The sequence below is a fragment of the Hydra vulgaris genome, chromosome 15, assembly GCF_038396675.1.
Source record: "Hydra vulgaris chromosome 15, alternate assembly HydraT2T_AEP".
Taxonomy (NCBI): domain Eukaryota; kingdom Metazoa; phylum Cnidaria; class Hydrozoa; order Anthoathecata; family Hydridae; genus Hydra; species Hydra vulgaris.
Window position 1 is genome coordinate 42,479,546 of NC_088934.1, and position 18,621 is coordinate 42,498,166.

At 26.8% G+C, this 18,621-nt stretch overlaps 3 protein-coding genes across 4 annotated transcripts in view; all 3 read right to left on the minus strand.

Moving 5' to 3' along the window:
- Positions 1-575: 575 nt before the first annotated feature.
- Positions 576-6,209, minus strand: LOC101234828 (divergent protein kinase domain 1C). Its single transcript, XM_065818708.1, has 3 exons — positions 6,155-6,209; positions 4,072-4,714; positions 576-794 (listed from the first exon to the last, which is right to left on the minus strand). The coding sequence occupies exons 2-3, from the start codon at positions 4,534-4,536 to the stop codon at positions 591-593; spliced, it is 669 nt and encodes a 222-aa protein (XP_065674780.1). The 5' UTR covers positions 4,537-4,714; positions 6,155-6,209; the 3' UTR covers positions 576-590.
- Positions 6,210-8,897: 2,688 nt separating this feature from the next.
- Positions 8,898-14,654, minus strand: LOC136091307 (uncharacterized). Its single transcript, XM_065818707.1, has 4 exons — positions 14,398-14,654; positions 13,775-13,967; positions 9,694-10,019; positions 8,898-9,479 (listed from the first exon to the last, which is right to left on the minus strand). The coding sequence occupies exons 1-4, from the start codon at positions 14,578-14,580 to the stop codon at positions 9,465-9,467; spliced, it is 717 nt and encodes a 238-aa protein (XP_065674779.1). The 5' UTR covers positions 14,581-14,654; the 3' UTR covers positions 8,898-9,464.
- A 1,202-nt stretch (positions 14,655-15,856) lies between these two features.
- The window catches only part of LOC100206939 (uncharacterized), a 29,800-nt gene continuing 27,035 nt past the window's right edge, over positions 15,857-18,621 (minus strand). For both annotated transcript variants that reach the window (XM_065820806.1, XM_065820805.1), the window contains one exon: positions 15,857-16,654. In XM_065820806.1, coding sequence (XP_065676878.1) covers positions 16,389-16,654 — 266 coding nt within the window. In that variant the 3' untranslated portion in view covers positions 15,857-16,388. The remainder of the gene's footprint in view (positions 16,655-18,621) is intronic.

Genomic DNA, 18,621 nt, shown 5'->3' on the forward strand with positions numbered 1-18,621 from the left:
GCGAAATACAGCTTGGTCAACATTTTGTCGTGTTGCACTTGTTTTGTCCAGAAGGAAATCAACTTTTTTTAATACTTTTGATTAATTTATTAATTTTCGTGTACAAATAATGAACTTTGTGATGAATAAAACTTGAAGAACTTTGTCTCTAAACAGTTACATAGTTATTTCTCTAAATTGAAAAATTGCAGCACTTTTATATAAAGAAACTAAATTAGCATTATTTAGTTGCACTCGTTTTGTCCGATACTGTATATTTATATAACGTTCGACATTTAGGTGTTCCCAGAAGTCCTAGGGTCTTATCGCATATATATATATATATATATATATATATATATATATATATATATATATATATATATATATAAGGTTTTTTTTAGGTGTTCCCAGAAGTTCTAGGGTCTTATCGCATATATATATATATATATATATATATATATATATATATATATATATATATATATATATATATATATATATAGTCGAACGTAGTTTTTTTTTTATATATTTTTATATATTTATTTTATTTTACTAAATATATATATTCTTTTTACAAATTTATAATCAATTTTATGATAACTTTTTACTTATAAAAAAGAGGTACTCAATAGAAAGGCTAATTCCTTCAAGGTCTGATTTACTTGTAAATGGGTATTACTGAATTTCCCAAAGATTTCTGAGCGACAGTATGTAAGTATCTGTTTAAATCGAGTTCTTATTTTGATCGGAATTTTGCTACTAAAAAGTCCAACAAACGGCCATTTCGGATAAAGTATATTTCGACATAAAACCTAAATAAAGAGAAAAACCAACACAATTTTATAATTTATTGCAAAGAGTTTAAATTGTAGAAAACTTGCATTAAATTTTTTTTCATAAATATCTAATATTTCGTTAATTCGCGCGTTGCTACCAACCAACAGATTTTACGCAGTAAAAACACCGCTGCTATGAACTGTAAATGTATTAAGAAAACTAAACGCCCTTTACAAAACCAGTGTCTAGCTTAAAATAATGTTTTTAAAGCAACATCCCATAACGCCAAATATACAGAAAATTCCTATATTGGTAAGTAAAGAGTAATTTTATGTAGTTTGCGAGTCTGAGCCTCCTAGCTCAGACTCGCCAACTACATAAAATTTTGGTAGCAAAAATTAAGGTAGATATAAAAGCGACACTGAGCTTTCTAAGGAATGTAAAAACTTAGAAAGATAGTATTAGGCTAAAAATCATGTGAAGCATAATTCAAAGATATCAAAAAATCCCAAGGGTTAAAAATGGGGTAAAAGTTAAAACTGAGGAGCCCTAGATCCATTTAAGCATTTGAGATGCCAGTTACACACAAATACATTAAATTATAACCAATTTACTCTCGAGTTCCTAACAAAAAATAAAAAATAAAAAAAAAAGGTGGGTGGGGCGTTAACTAATTTTTGGAAAAATTTCCCACCCACCCCAGCTTATAAAGTGCATGTATGTAGCAGCCGTGGCGCAGTGGTTAGAGCGCTTGCCTTATAAGCAGGAGATCCAGGTTCGAAACGAGCTTAAGACATATTTTAGCGTAACGGTAAGGAAGGAGGCGTAAACTCTCGCGGTGCTCTGTGATAAGACCGTTAGGTCTTCTTGGGGCACCTAAAATAAAAAAAAATAAAGATCCCCCTTTAATTAACAAAAACCCCCCTTTAATTTAAAAAAAATAAAGACCCCCCTTTAATTTAAAAAATAAAGACCCCCCCCCCCCGTTAATTAACTTTTACTTATTATCAAAAAAAAAAAAAAAAAAAAATCAATGAAAATTGGCCATAAAAATTAGAAAATAATTATTTCAGTCACTAATAAAAATAAAAATTTTCAGTGTTAACAGGATATAAAAATCACCGACCAAGTAAACTCGATTTATCGAAAATGAGCTTTTAATTTATTTCTCAGTTAAGTATAAAACTTATATCAACATATTAAATACTATTAAAATTAATATAAAACAGCTGTTAGAAATTACGCATTTGACCGCAAGCCACACTAGATTTAAATAGTTTTATCCGTGTTTTGTAAAAAATATTAGTTTGGATTTATAAACTGAAATTTTTTATAAAAAATACTTATATTGTAACGTAAAAAACTCCCCCCTCCCCTTTATTAAAATTCCCACCCCGCCTCTCTCTTTGTTTGAGGACACGTGAGTAATTAAAACTTAAAACAAAAGTATGCTCATGTTAAATTAAACTCTCTTTCCTTTAAAACTAACTGCAGAGTTGCTTTTAAAGCTTTGTATACTCTTCTACACGTTTAAATCTAGTCAATGTAAGCTTAAATTAAGAATAGTCTTCATACTGTTCAGCAAACTGTCTAGGGTAGAGAAAAAAGAGTTTTTTAATACATCTTTACATCTCAGTTTTCTTAACTAAAACCTATAGTTCAGTGTATGAAAGATTTTAAAGTAGTAAAAGTTTCTTGTTTTTGTCTAACTACTGTCTGTGTATAAGTTATTATTTGCTATATATATATATATATATATATATATATATATATATATATATATATATATATATATATATATATATAAATATATGTATATATATATATAAATATATTTATTTATATATATATATATATATATATATATATATATAAACACACACACACATAGTGGTGGACAATAATAGTAGTTAGGGCCGTCGCGAAGAGATTTTAAAGGAGGAGGAAGGGGAGGTCGAAAAAAAGGCCAAATTTTCCATCTAAATTTTTGTAGGGAGGTCAGACAATTTCCTACGCCCCCCTGAACGGCCCTCAAAATAAACGAATACTACGCCCCCCTGAAGTGTGCTCAAAATAAACGAATCAACAAAATTTTTTTTGTTTAACAATTACTGTATGTCCAAATCTAATAATGAACCCTACGCCATTGTAAAAAGAATCTCAAATATTAAATAATCAGGTTTTACAGTTTTTATAGTGTCTTAGGATTTTTTAGGAAGATTTAAATAGTCTTCTTTCGTATACCCTGCATTCACCTGACCCAAATAAAACAATTTTGTTTTAATCGGACCACAAAATATTCGAGGTTTTTGAAGCAGGCCAATCTTCGTTTAAAATGCTTTCTTGCTACATGCTTTTTTTTAAAAAAAAAGGAAACTTTGCTCGCCAGCAAATAATTTGCTTTCTAATAACCGCCAACGCAATGGTTTAGAAAAAACTCTTGAATTTAAATCATCTTTAATCTGACGGGAAAACAAAAAAAGGTCAGAAAAAGCAGCACGTTTGATTAATCGGTCTGTATGTTCAGTTGTTTTTTTCCGGCGCTTTGTTTCATTAACATTTTTCCATTTCAATGCATTTCTAATCATTATAGGAAAACAATCTAATGCTTCCTGAATAAATTCATTTATTACTTTTTTATTTTACAACCAGAAAAAAGAAAACTGGTTGTAAAAATAAAAAATTTGCTTCTCACGGCCCATAATTTCTATTTAACCAAATAAATTTTTTTAATATCTAAGGACATTTGATTGAATGAACACCAATATTATTCATACCTTTGATAAAAGTAAATAAAGTCCAATAAACAAAAAGCTAATACAAATAAAACAACAGCAGACGACAAATATGCTATTTTAACAAAGCAGATCTAAGTATAAAATTAGGGATTCTCACAGTCCACATAAATATACGTAGCTTAAAAAGAATTTTGAAAACTTATTAAATTTTATTAGTGAAGCGGAAAGTTCTTTTAATTTAATTCGTTTAACTGAAACCTGGTGTTTTCAAGCAGATTTTAAAAATAACTCAAACCTCTATCTCCCTGGTTTTGATCCAGTAATTTTAGAACGAAGTACTAATAAGCGAGGAGGAGGAGTTTTATTTTTTGTTAAAAATCAATGTTTTAGTTTTCCTATTCAACATTTTTACCACAATTATGTAAACAATTATTAATTTATTTTTAAGATTAAACATGATTATTATAACCAATTATTTTGCTTAACACTACTATTATTTTGTCCAAAACTGTATGCATATACACACACACTCACACTTACTTACACACAGAATAATTAAAATGTATACGAAAACCTGCAAGTTGTTTGTAACAGATTTCATAGTACAACGACCATTTTTAGTATCGCATTCTGATTGACAGTCGAAAAAATTGCATTCATAATCAGATTGACACGAAGGCTGAGTTAGTATTTCTTCCATTTTATCTTTTGAAAATACCAAATCAACATCAATTGCTTTCACATTTAAATACCTTGTCAATCCAAAATTGTTTTCTTGAATATCACAGTGTGACAACAATCCTACTTGACTATTTTGGAAATCTTGGATTAACTTAAGAAAACTGGAAGCTATCTTTGCTTTTTCAAGCCAGGACATGTCTCTAAGAAACCTAGGATAAATTTCACTATATGGCTGAAATGAATCTACAGCATAAAACTCGCCACAAGTACCTAATATTTTAGGAAAAGATTTCAGATTACGATGAAGTGCAAACATAACTAATTCTGATTGAGCAATCGACAATATCGCTGATTGCATTTCCTTTATAGAAAGACTGATTTTACCAAAAAGTGTTTTAAGAAAAACATCAAAATCACTTGCAAGCAATTTTGATGAAACTGTGCCAAAAGATGACCAAAATGATGTATTTCTTCTAGAATAATTTTGAAAAATGTTTTTTCTACACTAGAGATATTTTGATGAACTCTGATAAAGTCTAAAATAGAAAAACAATAATGAAATTTTATAACTTGAACACCAATGGAAAAAAACAAAAAAATTTGGTTAAATATCAAAAATAAAATTGCTTTTATTAAGTAGTTTTTTCTGTGGCCTTTCTATGCAAACTATGACGCAAATAAAATTGAGTTCATTACATGAGACCCCATAGCCTAAATTATTTATACGATCGGATATTTTGCATTTTGAAGAAAAAAAAAGAAGGCCAATTTTCTCGAAAGGTGTTTTTAAAGAAGCAGCTTTGGAAGTTAAAAAAGATGGTTAACAAATGTTGCGTTGTAAATTGTCGTTCAAATTATCGTAATTTTGGTGAAGTATCTACAGTAGTATTTTCGTTTCCAAAAAAAGAAGAGTTAAAAAAAAATTTGGATTAAATTTGTAAATAGAAAAGATTGGACACCTCAATGTGAACCAAAGTAACCATCAGGTTTGAAATCTCCCCACATCAGATGTTATTTTATATATACTTAGTTAGAATAATAATTGATATAATAGAATAATAATTGATTACTTTAAACCTCCTATTGAGTGGAAAAATGCATGAAAATCAAAAATTAAAATTACTTTTTAGTTATATAAATTATCCGCCATTTTCCATAGCTTTTCAATAGCTTTGGTTATTTTTTATAAAATAACCAAAGCTATTGAAGAAAAAAATAAAAACTTTTATTTGAGATAGTTATGATCAGAGTTAACCATCCTAAAGTTATTTGTAGCGATTGTTATAAAAACCATTATTGTTTAGAACTAGTAAATCAAAAAAAAATTCTTTTTTCAAATCCATGCTTTATGCAAGCAGAATTCTATTGGGCCTAGAAATTCTTTTTTTGTTATCTTTTGTAGAAGGAAAAATTACTGTTTTTTTTTTTTTTAGATTTAAAAATTACTGTTTTTACTAAATTTTTCTTTTTTAACTTAATAACTTAAGACTTATTAACTTAATAACTTAAAAGAATAGGTTTTTAACTTAATAACTTAAGACTTATTACTTAATAACTTAAAACAATAGGTTTTGAATCGCTGCGCTTTAATGTCTTCGAAACTGCAAATAATTTGCAAATCAATGATTTTTGTGACGTAATACGCAATTCATATCAAATAAATAAAATGTATGGGGAAATACAAATTAAATTTTTGTTAACTTAATTAACTTTTTTTGGTCAAATTTTTCCATTTCCTTGTATCGTCATCGAAAATGATTAAGTGTGCAAAATTTGAGCAAAATTGGTTGAGAAAAAAGCTTTCAAAAATTGATTTCAAATTTTGTGGCACATAAACATATATATATATATATATATATATATATATATATATATATATATATATATATATATATATATATATATATATATATATATATATATATATATATAGAAAGTAACCTTATATAAAGCATGGAAAAAATGATACAAAATACCTTAATAAGTGGCTAAACGAAACTTCTCAGGTTAGTTATTAATCTGAATTAAAAATCATATTTATGACGTTAAATTACTTAAATTTGTTTTGTTTTTTATTAATTTTTTAAAAAGAAAGAACTGTTTCTCAATGAACCTCCATAAATTTGAAAGTAAAGTTATTTTAGGCAGCTTATTTTAGCATTTAAAATGCTAAAATAAGCTGCCTAGGAGGCATTAGATTGTTTTCCTATAATGATCTAAATAATGGTTACACTATTTATATTACTAGTTTATATAGTTTTAATAATGGATTAAAGTAGTCTTTTTTAATTTACAAGGTCATTGAAATTCAGTTTTGCTTTAAACCATAAAAAGTGAATTATTCTAAATTAGGAAATATTTTTTTGTTTTAGATAAACAGTCAAGTTATCAGAAGAACTTTAGATGTTTTAGAAATATCAAAAGATAACAAAACTATTACTTCTGAGTCGAATAAAGATAAAAATGAAAGGATGTGTTTAATATGTTGTGGAATTGTTAAGCCAGGAATTATTCACCTTTGTGGGGATGTTCAAGCTGTAAAAAATTTACTTAATGCAGCATATGCATTGGGATCAGCAAGTGCAGAACGTGCTGCTTCAAGTATTCTAAAAACTAAAATGCAAAATGGAAATATTTTAGAGGTGAAAAATTTACAATTGCTACTCATGCGAAACCATTGAGTATTGTACCTAGAGAGCTGCATGGGGTTGGGTTTCACAGGAATCTCGTGGAGTCCGCGGGGATGGGTTCAGTTTATGCGGGATTCCCACAGGGATAGATTGTAAAATTGCGGGAACCCCGCGGGTATGGAACGGATTTTTACAAAATATTAGTTAAAATGAAGATCAAATTTTTATTTATTCTCACAAAAAATTTATTTGTTTAATCTCATTATAACATAACAATAAACGTAATTCAAATTGTTAAGCGTTTTTTTGTCATAGTGATTGATTGATCTTCAGCCATGTTGACTTTTAATTAAATAAATTAATTGGAAATTGTTATTAATTATTATATATATATTATTGTTACTAGCCCAAGTAATCTCAAAATTTTCAGATTTTTTTTTCTTCAAATTTGAAAAATAGAATTATTGTCGATTTAAAATTTTTTATAGTTTTACTATGTTTATAAGTTGTTTAGTTAATTCCATCATTAATTTTAAAATGAACTGGATAGTGAGAAAGAAGTAAATTTTATCAGCTTGTTTTGATCATTTTATTGAACCCTTTTTTCACATTTGACTGCTATATTCTTAGATGGGGAATTAAAAAAATAAGAAAAGATCAAAAAAGAAAGTGTTTTCATGAAAACTAATATTAAATGTCAGAACAAAACTTTTCACTTAAAAATGCTTCTGATTCAGATATGTTTAGTACAAGTACATATGTTCAACAAAGCAGTTGATTTATTGGTAGTGCAGCTAAAAACAAAATTTGAAAACCAGAAACTTTTATGACAAAATCGAGTTTTTTTGTGCCAAAATTATTTTCGTAGTTTTTTTATATTATATTTATATATAAAATGGATAAATAAAGTGATAAACATGTAATTATATAATATAAAAAAATATATTAAAAAAATCAAATTTTGGTGAAAAATACGAAATATTTTTAATGGACAAGACAACTTTTATCAGTGTAAACATTAAAAATATTACTTTTCAATGCATGTATTTGTCATAAAATAACATTTTTAGATTTATATTTACAGAACTTATATATTATAACAGTAATGAAAGATTTTGAAGGTATTCTTTGTGTACAAAACATCTTTTTTAAATATTCAGTATTTCTCATCAACTGACCATTAACCGAAGACCAATCTTTTGCTATAATTTTTTTTATTTCAAAAAGTATCAAAATATTTATGATGCATGGCTATTTACATACATTTAGCATGAGATTTACATAGTCAAATGTTTGGAGGATATTGGAGGATAGTTTTCTGATACCTAATAGTAAAGGTTAGTAGCAAAAAAAATATCAAAAATTGTCTGTTTTTGATGCATAAAAACTAACCATTACACTTACGTTAAATTGTGTTCAAAAATATTGTTAATTAAAATAATATATTTTAAAATGAAATTCAATAAAGGTAATTTAAAACAATAGTAGCGTAAGAAAGTTGATAAATAAAAAATGCGTTTTGGAACACATGTCAAATTAACGTGTAAATAACCGCATAAAATTACGCTTAAATTAATATTTAATGTTTTTTTAACTAGATATTTCCTCTAATGAACTTTAATGTCTTCGCCATTATGACAAATTTTTACCGTGGGATGCCGACATTGATTTTTTTGTATTTTGGCACACTCTGTCCCATTGTGCACCTCTGAGCATTCGTAACAGTTTTACAAATTGTTGATTTTTGAAGTTCATGGATGTAAACGTTTCTAAAGTTTTGTAATTTTTCTAGATTCAATAAACTTTTGGGATTTATTTTGATTATTTATTAGTTATGTTTATAATTATGTTTATAAACTAAAATACGCAAATTACAAAAATATTGCGCCAAGATATATATATATATATATATATATATATATATATATATATATATATATATATATAAATATATAAAATAAAATAGTTTTTAATACGTAATAACGTTTATCTTGTCTTTTTTTATTATAGATTAATTAACAATTATTTATATTATTATTTATTTATGTAATTTATTATTAATAAAAAGGATATGAGATTAAAAAAAAAGTTGTGGTTTAAAATTCTTCAAATATAAAAAATAACAATTACTACTTTGTCAAACCATATACGCATACATTAATGACTTTTATGTTTTTACGACTTCGTAAAGTGCATTTCAATGACAGCTTTAAATATAAAACATAATTTAATAATAAAATAATAATAAATCAATACGAATTTTATATAAAAAAATATAGCAAAATAAGTTTATACATCGGAGTTATCACTATCACTTTCTTTTTCTAAATTTAATATTGTTAATAGAGAAAGGTCGATACAAATTGCATCGGCAGATTTTTTTCGTTTTTCCGGATAGCGACGAGGAGCAGCAGAGTCTTTTTATTTTATCTTTATACCATGCATCTAAAGCAGGGTTTGGATCGAATTTTTTGATGCTGCACCCTTGTTCGCCTATTCGTAAAAGAGATTCACGTGAGTTTGTTTCTCCAATCCGATTTTACTCTGTTAATGCGGGAAAACATACGTTCTACTTTTGCGTTTCTAAATGGACTAAGTAAAAGCAACTCAAATACGTCTAACACATTTCTGCATGTAAATATTTTTCTCCACGTTTTCAAATAGTATTCACCTAACGAATTTTTAAAATTGGAAATATATAACTTTTTAAAACAATTCATTCAAAAAAATTTATTCAGTTTTACACCCCCCCCCCCCCCATTTTTTAGGAGGTCTTTAAAATGTGAAACTTTTGCTATTTCTTTATAACCAAATGTAATCACAGGGTTCATTGGCCAAAAAGAAATGTCGAAAAGAAAAATTAAATTACAGAATAAAAGAGATACCTTAATATCTTTGAAACGTAAATCCATACCAGTTGTTAAACTATTCATCATATCAGTATAAATGCATGCATTAGTTTTATTAAAATTTTCTAAAGGAATGTTTTGGTAAATAAAATTGTCATCTTTTTCGACTATACTTTCAATTAATTTTTTGTAGTTTGTTAAAATAGTTTGCTCTGTTGAAATATTGCCTAACGAATTATTTAAGAGATCTTTAAATTTTTCCATTGTGCAATTAAATTGCTGCACCCTGCGGACAGCTTTTACAGGATCATGTAAATCTTGTTGGAACCCAACACTCAAGCGTCTCAACGGTGCAAGAACATCTAGATAAACAGATAAATGTATTACAAAAAATGAATATTTCCAAACTTTTAAAAATCCCTTTAGTTCGGCTTTTTCGACGGCTGAGAATCTGTTTGGCTTAGAGACTTTATATGAGAAATATATGCATCATAATTATCTAAAGCTATTTTCACTGCATTCCACTTATGATCCAGCCATAGAGTACCGTATGATTTTGCTGGTTTAGGAACAGATTTTTTGATGTAACTTTAGTAAGAAGTTTTCACGATTTGCAAAAATGCAGTACATTTTTCAAAATCATCTTTTAATGCTCGAGACGATGGTTAAAACAATCTATTACTTGAATCCATTGAGATTTTTTTTTTTAGTAATGCTCATAAACCTGAATCAACACCAAGATTTACGCTAGCTCCGTCAACGTTTAACCCTATGAGTTTTTTAGACATGTCATTTAATCCAACTCTTGCAAATGGATTGTCAGGGCTTTCAACCGATAAAAGTTTAACGCATGGACTGCCCTCAAAGAAATACAACACATATACTAATTCCTGTTCGAGTGTAGCAATACCACAACTGCCATCACTTAAAATTGAATATCTCAACTTAATAAAATCCTCTCTGAAAGAATCTTTAGCAATTTTACCTGTAATTTTAATCTTTAAAAATACCAGCAGCTCAATTAGTTAAGCAACTATTACCAAGATTAACGCCGTTTTATTTAATTAGCTCCAGCAAATCAGGGAAATCGGCTAATGGACGTTCTTTTTTTGCTGAGTAGTAAACTGCATTGAATTTCTTCTTAAGTGAGTCACGATCTTTTTCACCCATTTCTTGTAGCCCTTTTTAATATCAGTGTTTTTATTTATATATTCTTTAAAACTATGGCCTATTACGCTGTGTTTTTAATTGACGGAGTTCCTGGACGAATCCACAAAATATAAAAATTTTTAATGTTTTTAATACGAGATTCATATTACTTGCAAAGCAAGCAGCGTAATCTTACAACAACATTTCCTTCGGTACCATACTCAAACTTTAAATTAAATTCTTTATCCCATTTCAAAACAGTATCTAATTTACAACGGTTATCTTTAGTTTTTGGTAAGAAAAATGATGCCATATTTTTAAATATTTAGTTCACTTGGTCTACTACGCTTTCTATTTAATATATTTTAAACCTTTAATTTTAAAAGTTTTTAAACCTTTTCAAATTGCTCAAAATGATTGTAAATTGAAACGTCATTTTGCAATTTAAAGACATTTAAGTCTCAAAGCCATAGTTATGAATAGTTTCTTTTATTCTTCGACCCTTTACTACCATCTTAAATTTTTTGCAGACTTATAATAACTAACCGCCACTGACAATAACAAATGGAATATTCTGGAAGTGTTATGTTTTATAAGTTTTATAAACAATATTATATATATATATTTTTTAATATATCTTGTTTTTTGGTATCGATTTTTTCATTCCAATTATTATTTTTTCAAATATATTTTTAATTATTATTATTAATATTTTTAATTATATTATACTTACTGGTGTAAGTATACAACATGGCCTCATGCCTTTGGCTGTAGAGAGAGAGAGATGGAGGGGGTCAGGGGTATATTGTTCCGGGACCCGACTATGTTTAAGGGTCCGTAAGAAAAAGAAATTGAGCCAATTCGGCATTAAATGGTGCGTATTTTCAGCTAAGGTAGGACCCGCAAAAAAATGCCCATGTCCCCCACTTTTTAAGTCACCATGGCCCCCCGTCACCCATGTGTAATATTATTCGTAAAATAATTATTCATTTTTTAGAGTATTTTTTATTCTAAGCCGATTTTGGAAGCTAAGTTAAATGTTGCTAAATGAGTCAGATTCAAACAGTGGGAAAAACAAGTGTCGCATTTAAAAATAATTACCTGAAGAAGTTGTTAAGTCTATATTATTTATAAAAATAATTACCTGAAGACGTTGGAATGTTTTAATTAAAGAAATTTTTTAAAAGCAGAGCCATTACTAGGCTGCCCTAACGGCTCCCTTAACCCGGTAAGGGGGAAGGGGGAATATAGCAAAATTTGGAACCTTTTTTTTAATTTTAGAGGACCCTTTACTAAATTTGAGGACCTTTTTTTTTAGTAATACCTAATAATCGAAGGTTATTAAAATTTTCGGGCCGTAATGACAGGTTTGAGGGAATGCTCTGCCTCCAATGCTACGGCAGTGATTAAAAGAAGAGGGATGTTTTGAAGGAAAAATTTCTTTATATTTCTTTGATAAAAAAGTTTTAACATAAAATAAATTTTTTTTCAAAACTTTACTTTATTTTATTATAGAAAGGAATATAAAATCAGAGATTGCAATCTAACTAAGTTTTTCCGCTATTATTTGTCAAGTTTCACGTTTCTAAAAAAACGCGCCTAAGTTTTAAAAATAACTAATGAAAATTATGAGTTTAAGTTGTCCTACCGCTAGTAACAATGTTTTTGTATATTTGTAAACACTTAAGAAGTTGGTAGTGTGATGAAGTTGGTGGTTTGATGTAGCTTTGATCAAAGCTACATACACAAATATCAACTACATCAAAGTTTGATGTAGTTGATATTTAATGTACTTTATTTAGCTTATTTATTTTTCCTTAAATTTTTGTCATATAACATTAAGTATTTGAATCTTGTATTTGTATTTACCTTGCTATGTAAATATATAATACAGTGGTTAATTTAGCTAGATTATTGGCTGTTTTATAAAAGTATTATTATAAACCTGTAAGTTATGAGAATCTTAATGAAATTAGTTATAGTTGATTTTTAAGATCCATAAAAACTGAGTTCACGGTTTTTTAAGAAACTAAAAATTTAAAGACCAAAATTTTTTACGGAATTTTCAATTCGCGATCACTTAATTCGCCCCTTGATATATATATATATATATATATATATATATATATATATATATATATATATATATATATAAAATATATATATGTATATATTATACCCAGGGTCATACTTATATATGCAATATAAATATGCAAACAATTTTGTTGCTTGAATTCAAGAAAAAATTATTTTTACAATATGGCCTCGGATGCTGTGAATGCAAAAAATACTTTATCATTTAAAAATAAGATTAACTTTTTTAGCTTAAACAAATATTTATTCTAAAAGAAACAACTATTTGTTTCTTTATAATATTTGTAATTTTTTAATTTTGTTATTTGTTTTGTAGTGGTGCATTTTTTTTTTTTTTTTTAGAATTTATTTATAGGCACGCTGTTAGTGTCCATCTTTGTATAGGCCTTCGAACATGTATTTGATGTTTCTAATAAATATCTATCTATCTACTCATACTATAATTTTTTTTTAAATAAGGTCTTTTAAACTAACTAAACCAATGATATTTAACTGTTTTATTGTTTAGCATTGAGTACTAGCAGCCCTTTAAGGCCTGGTGATAGTGAAGAAATAAATTGTTCATTATTATAAAAAGACTTCATGATCTTGAGAAGATTTCATGTTTTTGAATTATTATGTACCACTAAAGGTAGTACCCAAATGCCATAACTATAAAACAGTGGGTTAAATATTATTTGTTTAGTTAATTTTAAAGATCTCATTTAAAAAAGTGTATGGGTTTGTTATATATATATATATATATATATATATATATATATATATATATATATATATATATATATATATATATATATATATATATATATATATATATATATATATACTCTTTACTAAATAAAAAAATCACAAATACAAATAAATAAACACTTACCAGTAAAATAGTTGTATAAATATCGAACATCACGTGGTTTCTTTTTTTTAATAATAATACTATTCCCATCATGTTTTGCCATAAAAACATATGTATTTCCATGATGTATGCAAGTTTCTATTGCTATTTTTTTACTTAAACACAGAGCTTCACACAAAACACCATATGCTAAACCTTTAGTGAAATTATTGCACTAAAAAATACAGAAGTACATTAAAATAAATAACTAAATTAAACATTCAAACTACAAACATGTGATCATTAAATCAAGAGCTCATTTTTGTAGAGTGTATTTACAAATTAGAGTGTTTTTTTTAGTGTTACAATATGTACTTACTGTGATAACTATTTACAAAAATTTTGTTTTTTTTTAATTTTAAATGTTTTAATTTAAAAACTTGGCATCAAGCTTTATTTATACACCCTAATTAATCTCATTATTATTTATACACCCTAATTAATCTCATTATTTATACACCCTAATTAATCTGATTGTTATTATGCCCAGAGGAGAATTATTTTTTCATACATCCAAAATCTTTAATTTAAGGCCTAATTAAAAAGTCATTTAAACATTAACATTCTTTTGATAATTAAAACTCAAAAGAAAGAAATTTTTTTACCTGATCATTTAAAAGATTTGTAGCTGTTGATAAAACACACTTCTCAGAAAATGGATAGTGAAACCGTCCAGCAATCACAAAATCATTCAAAAATATGCAAAAAAGCATAACAATCAACATCAAAAATGATAAGATAAGCAGACACCATCGTTTCTTCCTTACCCATCGTTGTGTTACAATCATTAATGTGCAATGATACAACTATATATAACCTTATATGGACATATTGAACTTTATAAAATACAGAAAATATCATTAGATATGATGAATCTACTATTATTTTTCAATTGTAATAATAATTCAAATGTAATGTTTTGATTATAATTTTACATAGATTAACAAATTTTAACTTTTTCTGGCCCTGGAAAATTTGCATTTACTTGGTTTTTTATCTATGTTAGCATAGGTCTATATGTAGGAAATCTATATGTAGGCTCTACATGTAGGAAATGCTTTGTGGCCTTGGCATTAATATTTTAAATATGAATATTTCAACATTATACTATATGCTTTATTAAGGGATGCATATAACTGGTGCAAGCCAATAACACTAAGTAACATAAATTAAAGTAGAAGATAAAATAAAGATAAATTCCTGCCAATGACATCATTTAACAATTATTTTGAGTTTTTCAAGTTATTTTCTGCTTTCATGAGTATTTAAAGTTTAAGAAAAATTTGTTATACTTAGATAATATAATGTATAATCATTATTTATAATATTCACCCATTGGGCACAGGATGTAATAAAGAAGTCTTTTGAACATCTTTTGAACGTTCTTTATTATATTTTCTACTTTAATTTAAGACTTAGATAATTTATAACTAAATATATTCTGATGAGTAAGGGGGATACTCTTAGTGAAACACACATGGACCGACTGTACAACTACACATATATCCTGATGACTTTTATTGAGAGTAAGGAGTACTCTCATAAAATGCACATGAACCGACTGGTAAAATGGTTGAGGCAAAGTGCAGCCAGTATTATAATAAAATACATTCGTTAAGCCCTGACAAATACTTTAGTTACATAAACTGACACATAGGGACAAATGCTGTGAAGTGTACACACATAAAGTTGACAAGTTCTGGTTGTAGCAAAGCATATTATCTAATATAAAGGACAATAATCATATAAACTTTAAAAAAAAAAAAAGTCAAGTAAGGTTAGATGGTATAGACTATTTTACATTAACTGCTGATGTTTACTGGAATAAATTTCAAATGCAATTTAACAGTTATCATTTAAAAATATTTAAACTGGTAAAGTAAAAGAAGAATAAACTGGTGATAAAGAAATTTGAAATCTTAACTGAGGGTACCACTTTGATGTTTTTTAAACTCATTTAAACTATATTTATAATGGAGAAAGCATTAATTGCAGCAAAACTTTTAATTTGTTTTAGTTTAACAAGAAAGTATATTTAAAAAACAAATAAAGATTATCAAAAAAAAAAAAAAAAAACTTTTATTTCATTCAGAAAATCAAATTTATACTTATGAAATACAGAACTTTTGAAAATCTTAGACTAACAAAAATTTATCCAATAGTTAAAAATTTATCTAATAGTTAAAAATTTCCATCTGACTCATAAACATGATAAGCCGCAAAAAATTACAAGAAGTCTATACTCCATAAAAATTATGGTGATTGCATAACTACAAATTCTTCTTCAAATATTACTGTTAAAGTTACATATATATACATATACACATGTATGTATATATATATACACATAAGTTCACATATATGTCTTCTTTGAAAATGCTTAAATTTACAATTTGTTTATGCTGAGCATCGAAATGCTAGAAAAAGACTACATAACGTAAACAATATCCTTAACAGTACAAAGCAGAGTGCCTGTTTTTTTGTAAATTGTTTTTTTTTACTTTAAAAAAATTTGCTATTCTTGAATAAGTAAACACCATTGTCTGTTTTAAATTGAATAGCTGAGCACCATTGTTCGAATTTGAATGATAGTTTTTTAAGCTGCTAACCCTAAAGCTTTTAGTGCAATTGAAGCTGCACTTAACTCTGCTTCTTTCTTAAACACTTTTGGCTCACCTTGATAATGCACACCTTCAACAATTACGGTAGACACCATAGTTTTATCATTATTTGAAGCAGTTTTATATTGAGGAAGGGCTTTTTTAAGACGTTGGCAGTATTCTTGCAGTCGATTCTTGGAAGACAGGGACAGAGATGCATTGGTTGAATGGTTTTGTTGGTTAACCATGGGTTTTTTCTTTTCTAAAAACAAAAAAACTTTTTATAAATACTGTTAAACATTTTTTTATTATATAGGGTAGGGATTCATAAGATGAGGCCTCAAGTTGATATATTTTACCACAAAACATTATTAGGAAACTAATGAAATACCACCTAAAGGATTAGAGAAAAAATAGTGGTTTGTCCGAAAAATTAATAAAAGCCATTTATGAACAAATTAGATACAATCCAGCTCAATCAGGAAGATTAATTGCAAAAGAATTCGGAACCTAAATTTATTGATAGAGGACCAACCAGTAGTTCTATTTAAATGATATTTAAATATAGCTGCTGGTTCAACCCCATGTTGATAGTTTGTTTGGCGATTGTCCATATACTTTTCAGTAAGCCTCTGCACATAAAGACTATTCAAGTATTGTGTAAAATTTTTTTTCTTATTTCATTTCAATGTCAGAATGGGCCGCCAGCAGTCCAGATTTGAAACCATTAGATTATTTGCATAGAGATTATTGCATTTGCATAAATTATTTGCATAAATTAAAAAAAAGTAAAATATTTTAAGGTTTTACTAATCAAATTTCAAAACGGAATCTATGACGATCTAGTCCCTGACGATCTTGTTCAAACCAACTGTGATAACTTCAAGAGAGTTCATATGTTTATCAAATAAAAAGGAGAAAGATTTGAGATCAATTAACTTTTTGTATTTAAAATAAGTTAAGCTTATAATACTTATTATATTCATGTCATTTGAATCAAAAATATACAATTAATATTAAATTGATTTAATGAAAATTTATTGCTATTGTTTTTGTTTATAAATATAATGGAAGTTTTTTTGCATATATGTATTCGTATATTTAATATTAATGTCACTTTCAGAAAAATAGTTTTTTATAAACCAAAACAGTGCTCTAGTTTTGCAAAAACAAAAACTAAGGGAAATTCGTACCTTATAAATATTATTTATGCTGATTTAATTGTGGTTAATTTTTCAACTTTTGTTTGGATATGCATTTTAGAGGCAAATTAACTCAAAATTTAATATTTAGTTTCTCTTTTATAACACAATTTAAGTATGTTTGAAATAACTGCTTTCAGATTTCATTGCCAAACTTTCAACTTTTATTGCCATCAAAGAGCAGCATGCATTTATTAAACCAGATTTGAAAAAAAATTAAAAAGCTGAAAGTTTTCTTTGCAAGAAACAATATGATCTTAAAATGAAGTTATTTGTTAATATATCAACGATTAATTCATTTTGTTAATTTTCTAAAGAGATTCCTTTTGTATTTGCTTATAAAATAAAACTGCAAACAACAAAGACAGTTCTGTTTTGTTTATATTTTTAAGTTCTAGACATGTTTTGCTTTTTAGACAACTCAAATATATGTAGATCATTTTAGAAGATCAATTGTGAAATTGATTTTCTAAAATCAAAACAATTAATATTAAATTGATTTAATGAAAATTTATTGCTATTGTTTTGGTTTATAAATATAATGGAAGTTTTTTTGCATATATGTATATGTATATTTAATATTAATGTCACATTCAGAAAAATATGATCAATTGATCACCAATTCTCTTGTTTACTCCAACCATGGATTAAACAAGAGAATTGGTGGTTTAAAATGCTTACGGCAAGCTGAAGGGAGTTGCTTGCTAGAGTAGCTTTTTGTGAAAGCTATTATAACTAAGATTTAGCACAAACTACCGCCAATAATGTGTGAACATTTAATAAACATCACTACCAAGTTTATTAAATGGTGAAGCAATTACATGGATATAGCTATACATTGCATTATTTTGATTCAAGTATAATATGTAATATAATAAGCTTAACATTATTTAAGCTAAAATATAAGGTTCTACACAAAATAAATTTCCTGCCACCTAAAATATATAATAATTATAATATTATACCTATGTATAACTTTAACAGTATTTTTCTCTGTTAGGTTGTATTGATCTAGCTATAAATATTC

Excerpts from the sequence above, each read along its gene's own strand:
- LOC101234828 (XM_065818708.1), bottom strand. The coding sequence starts at position 4,536 with ATGCAATCAGCGATATTGTCGATTGCTCAATCAGAATTAGTTATGTTT. Across the intron at positions 795-4,071 it reads CTGTTACAAACAACTTGCAG|GTTTTATGTCGAAATATACT; the intron begins GTTTTCGTATAC and ends CTCTTTATTTAG.
- LOC136091307 (XM_065818707.1), bottom strand. The coding sequence starts at position 14,580 with ATGATTGTAACACAACGATGGGTAAGGAAGAAACGATGGTGTCTGCTT. Across the intron at positions 13,968-14,397 it reads CAAATCTTTTAAATGATCAG|TGCAATAATTTCACTAAAGG; the intron begins GTAAAAAAATTT and ends TGTATTTTTTAG. Across the intron at positions 10,020-13,774 it reads TTTATACAACTATTTTACTG|ATGTTCTTGCACCGTTGAGA; the intron begins GTAAGTGTTTAT and ends CTGTTTATCTAG.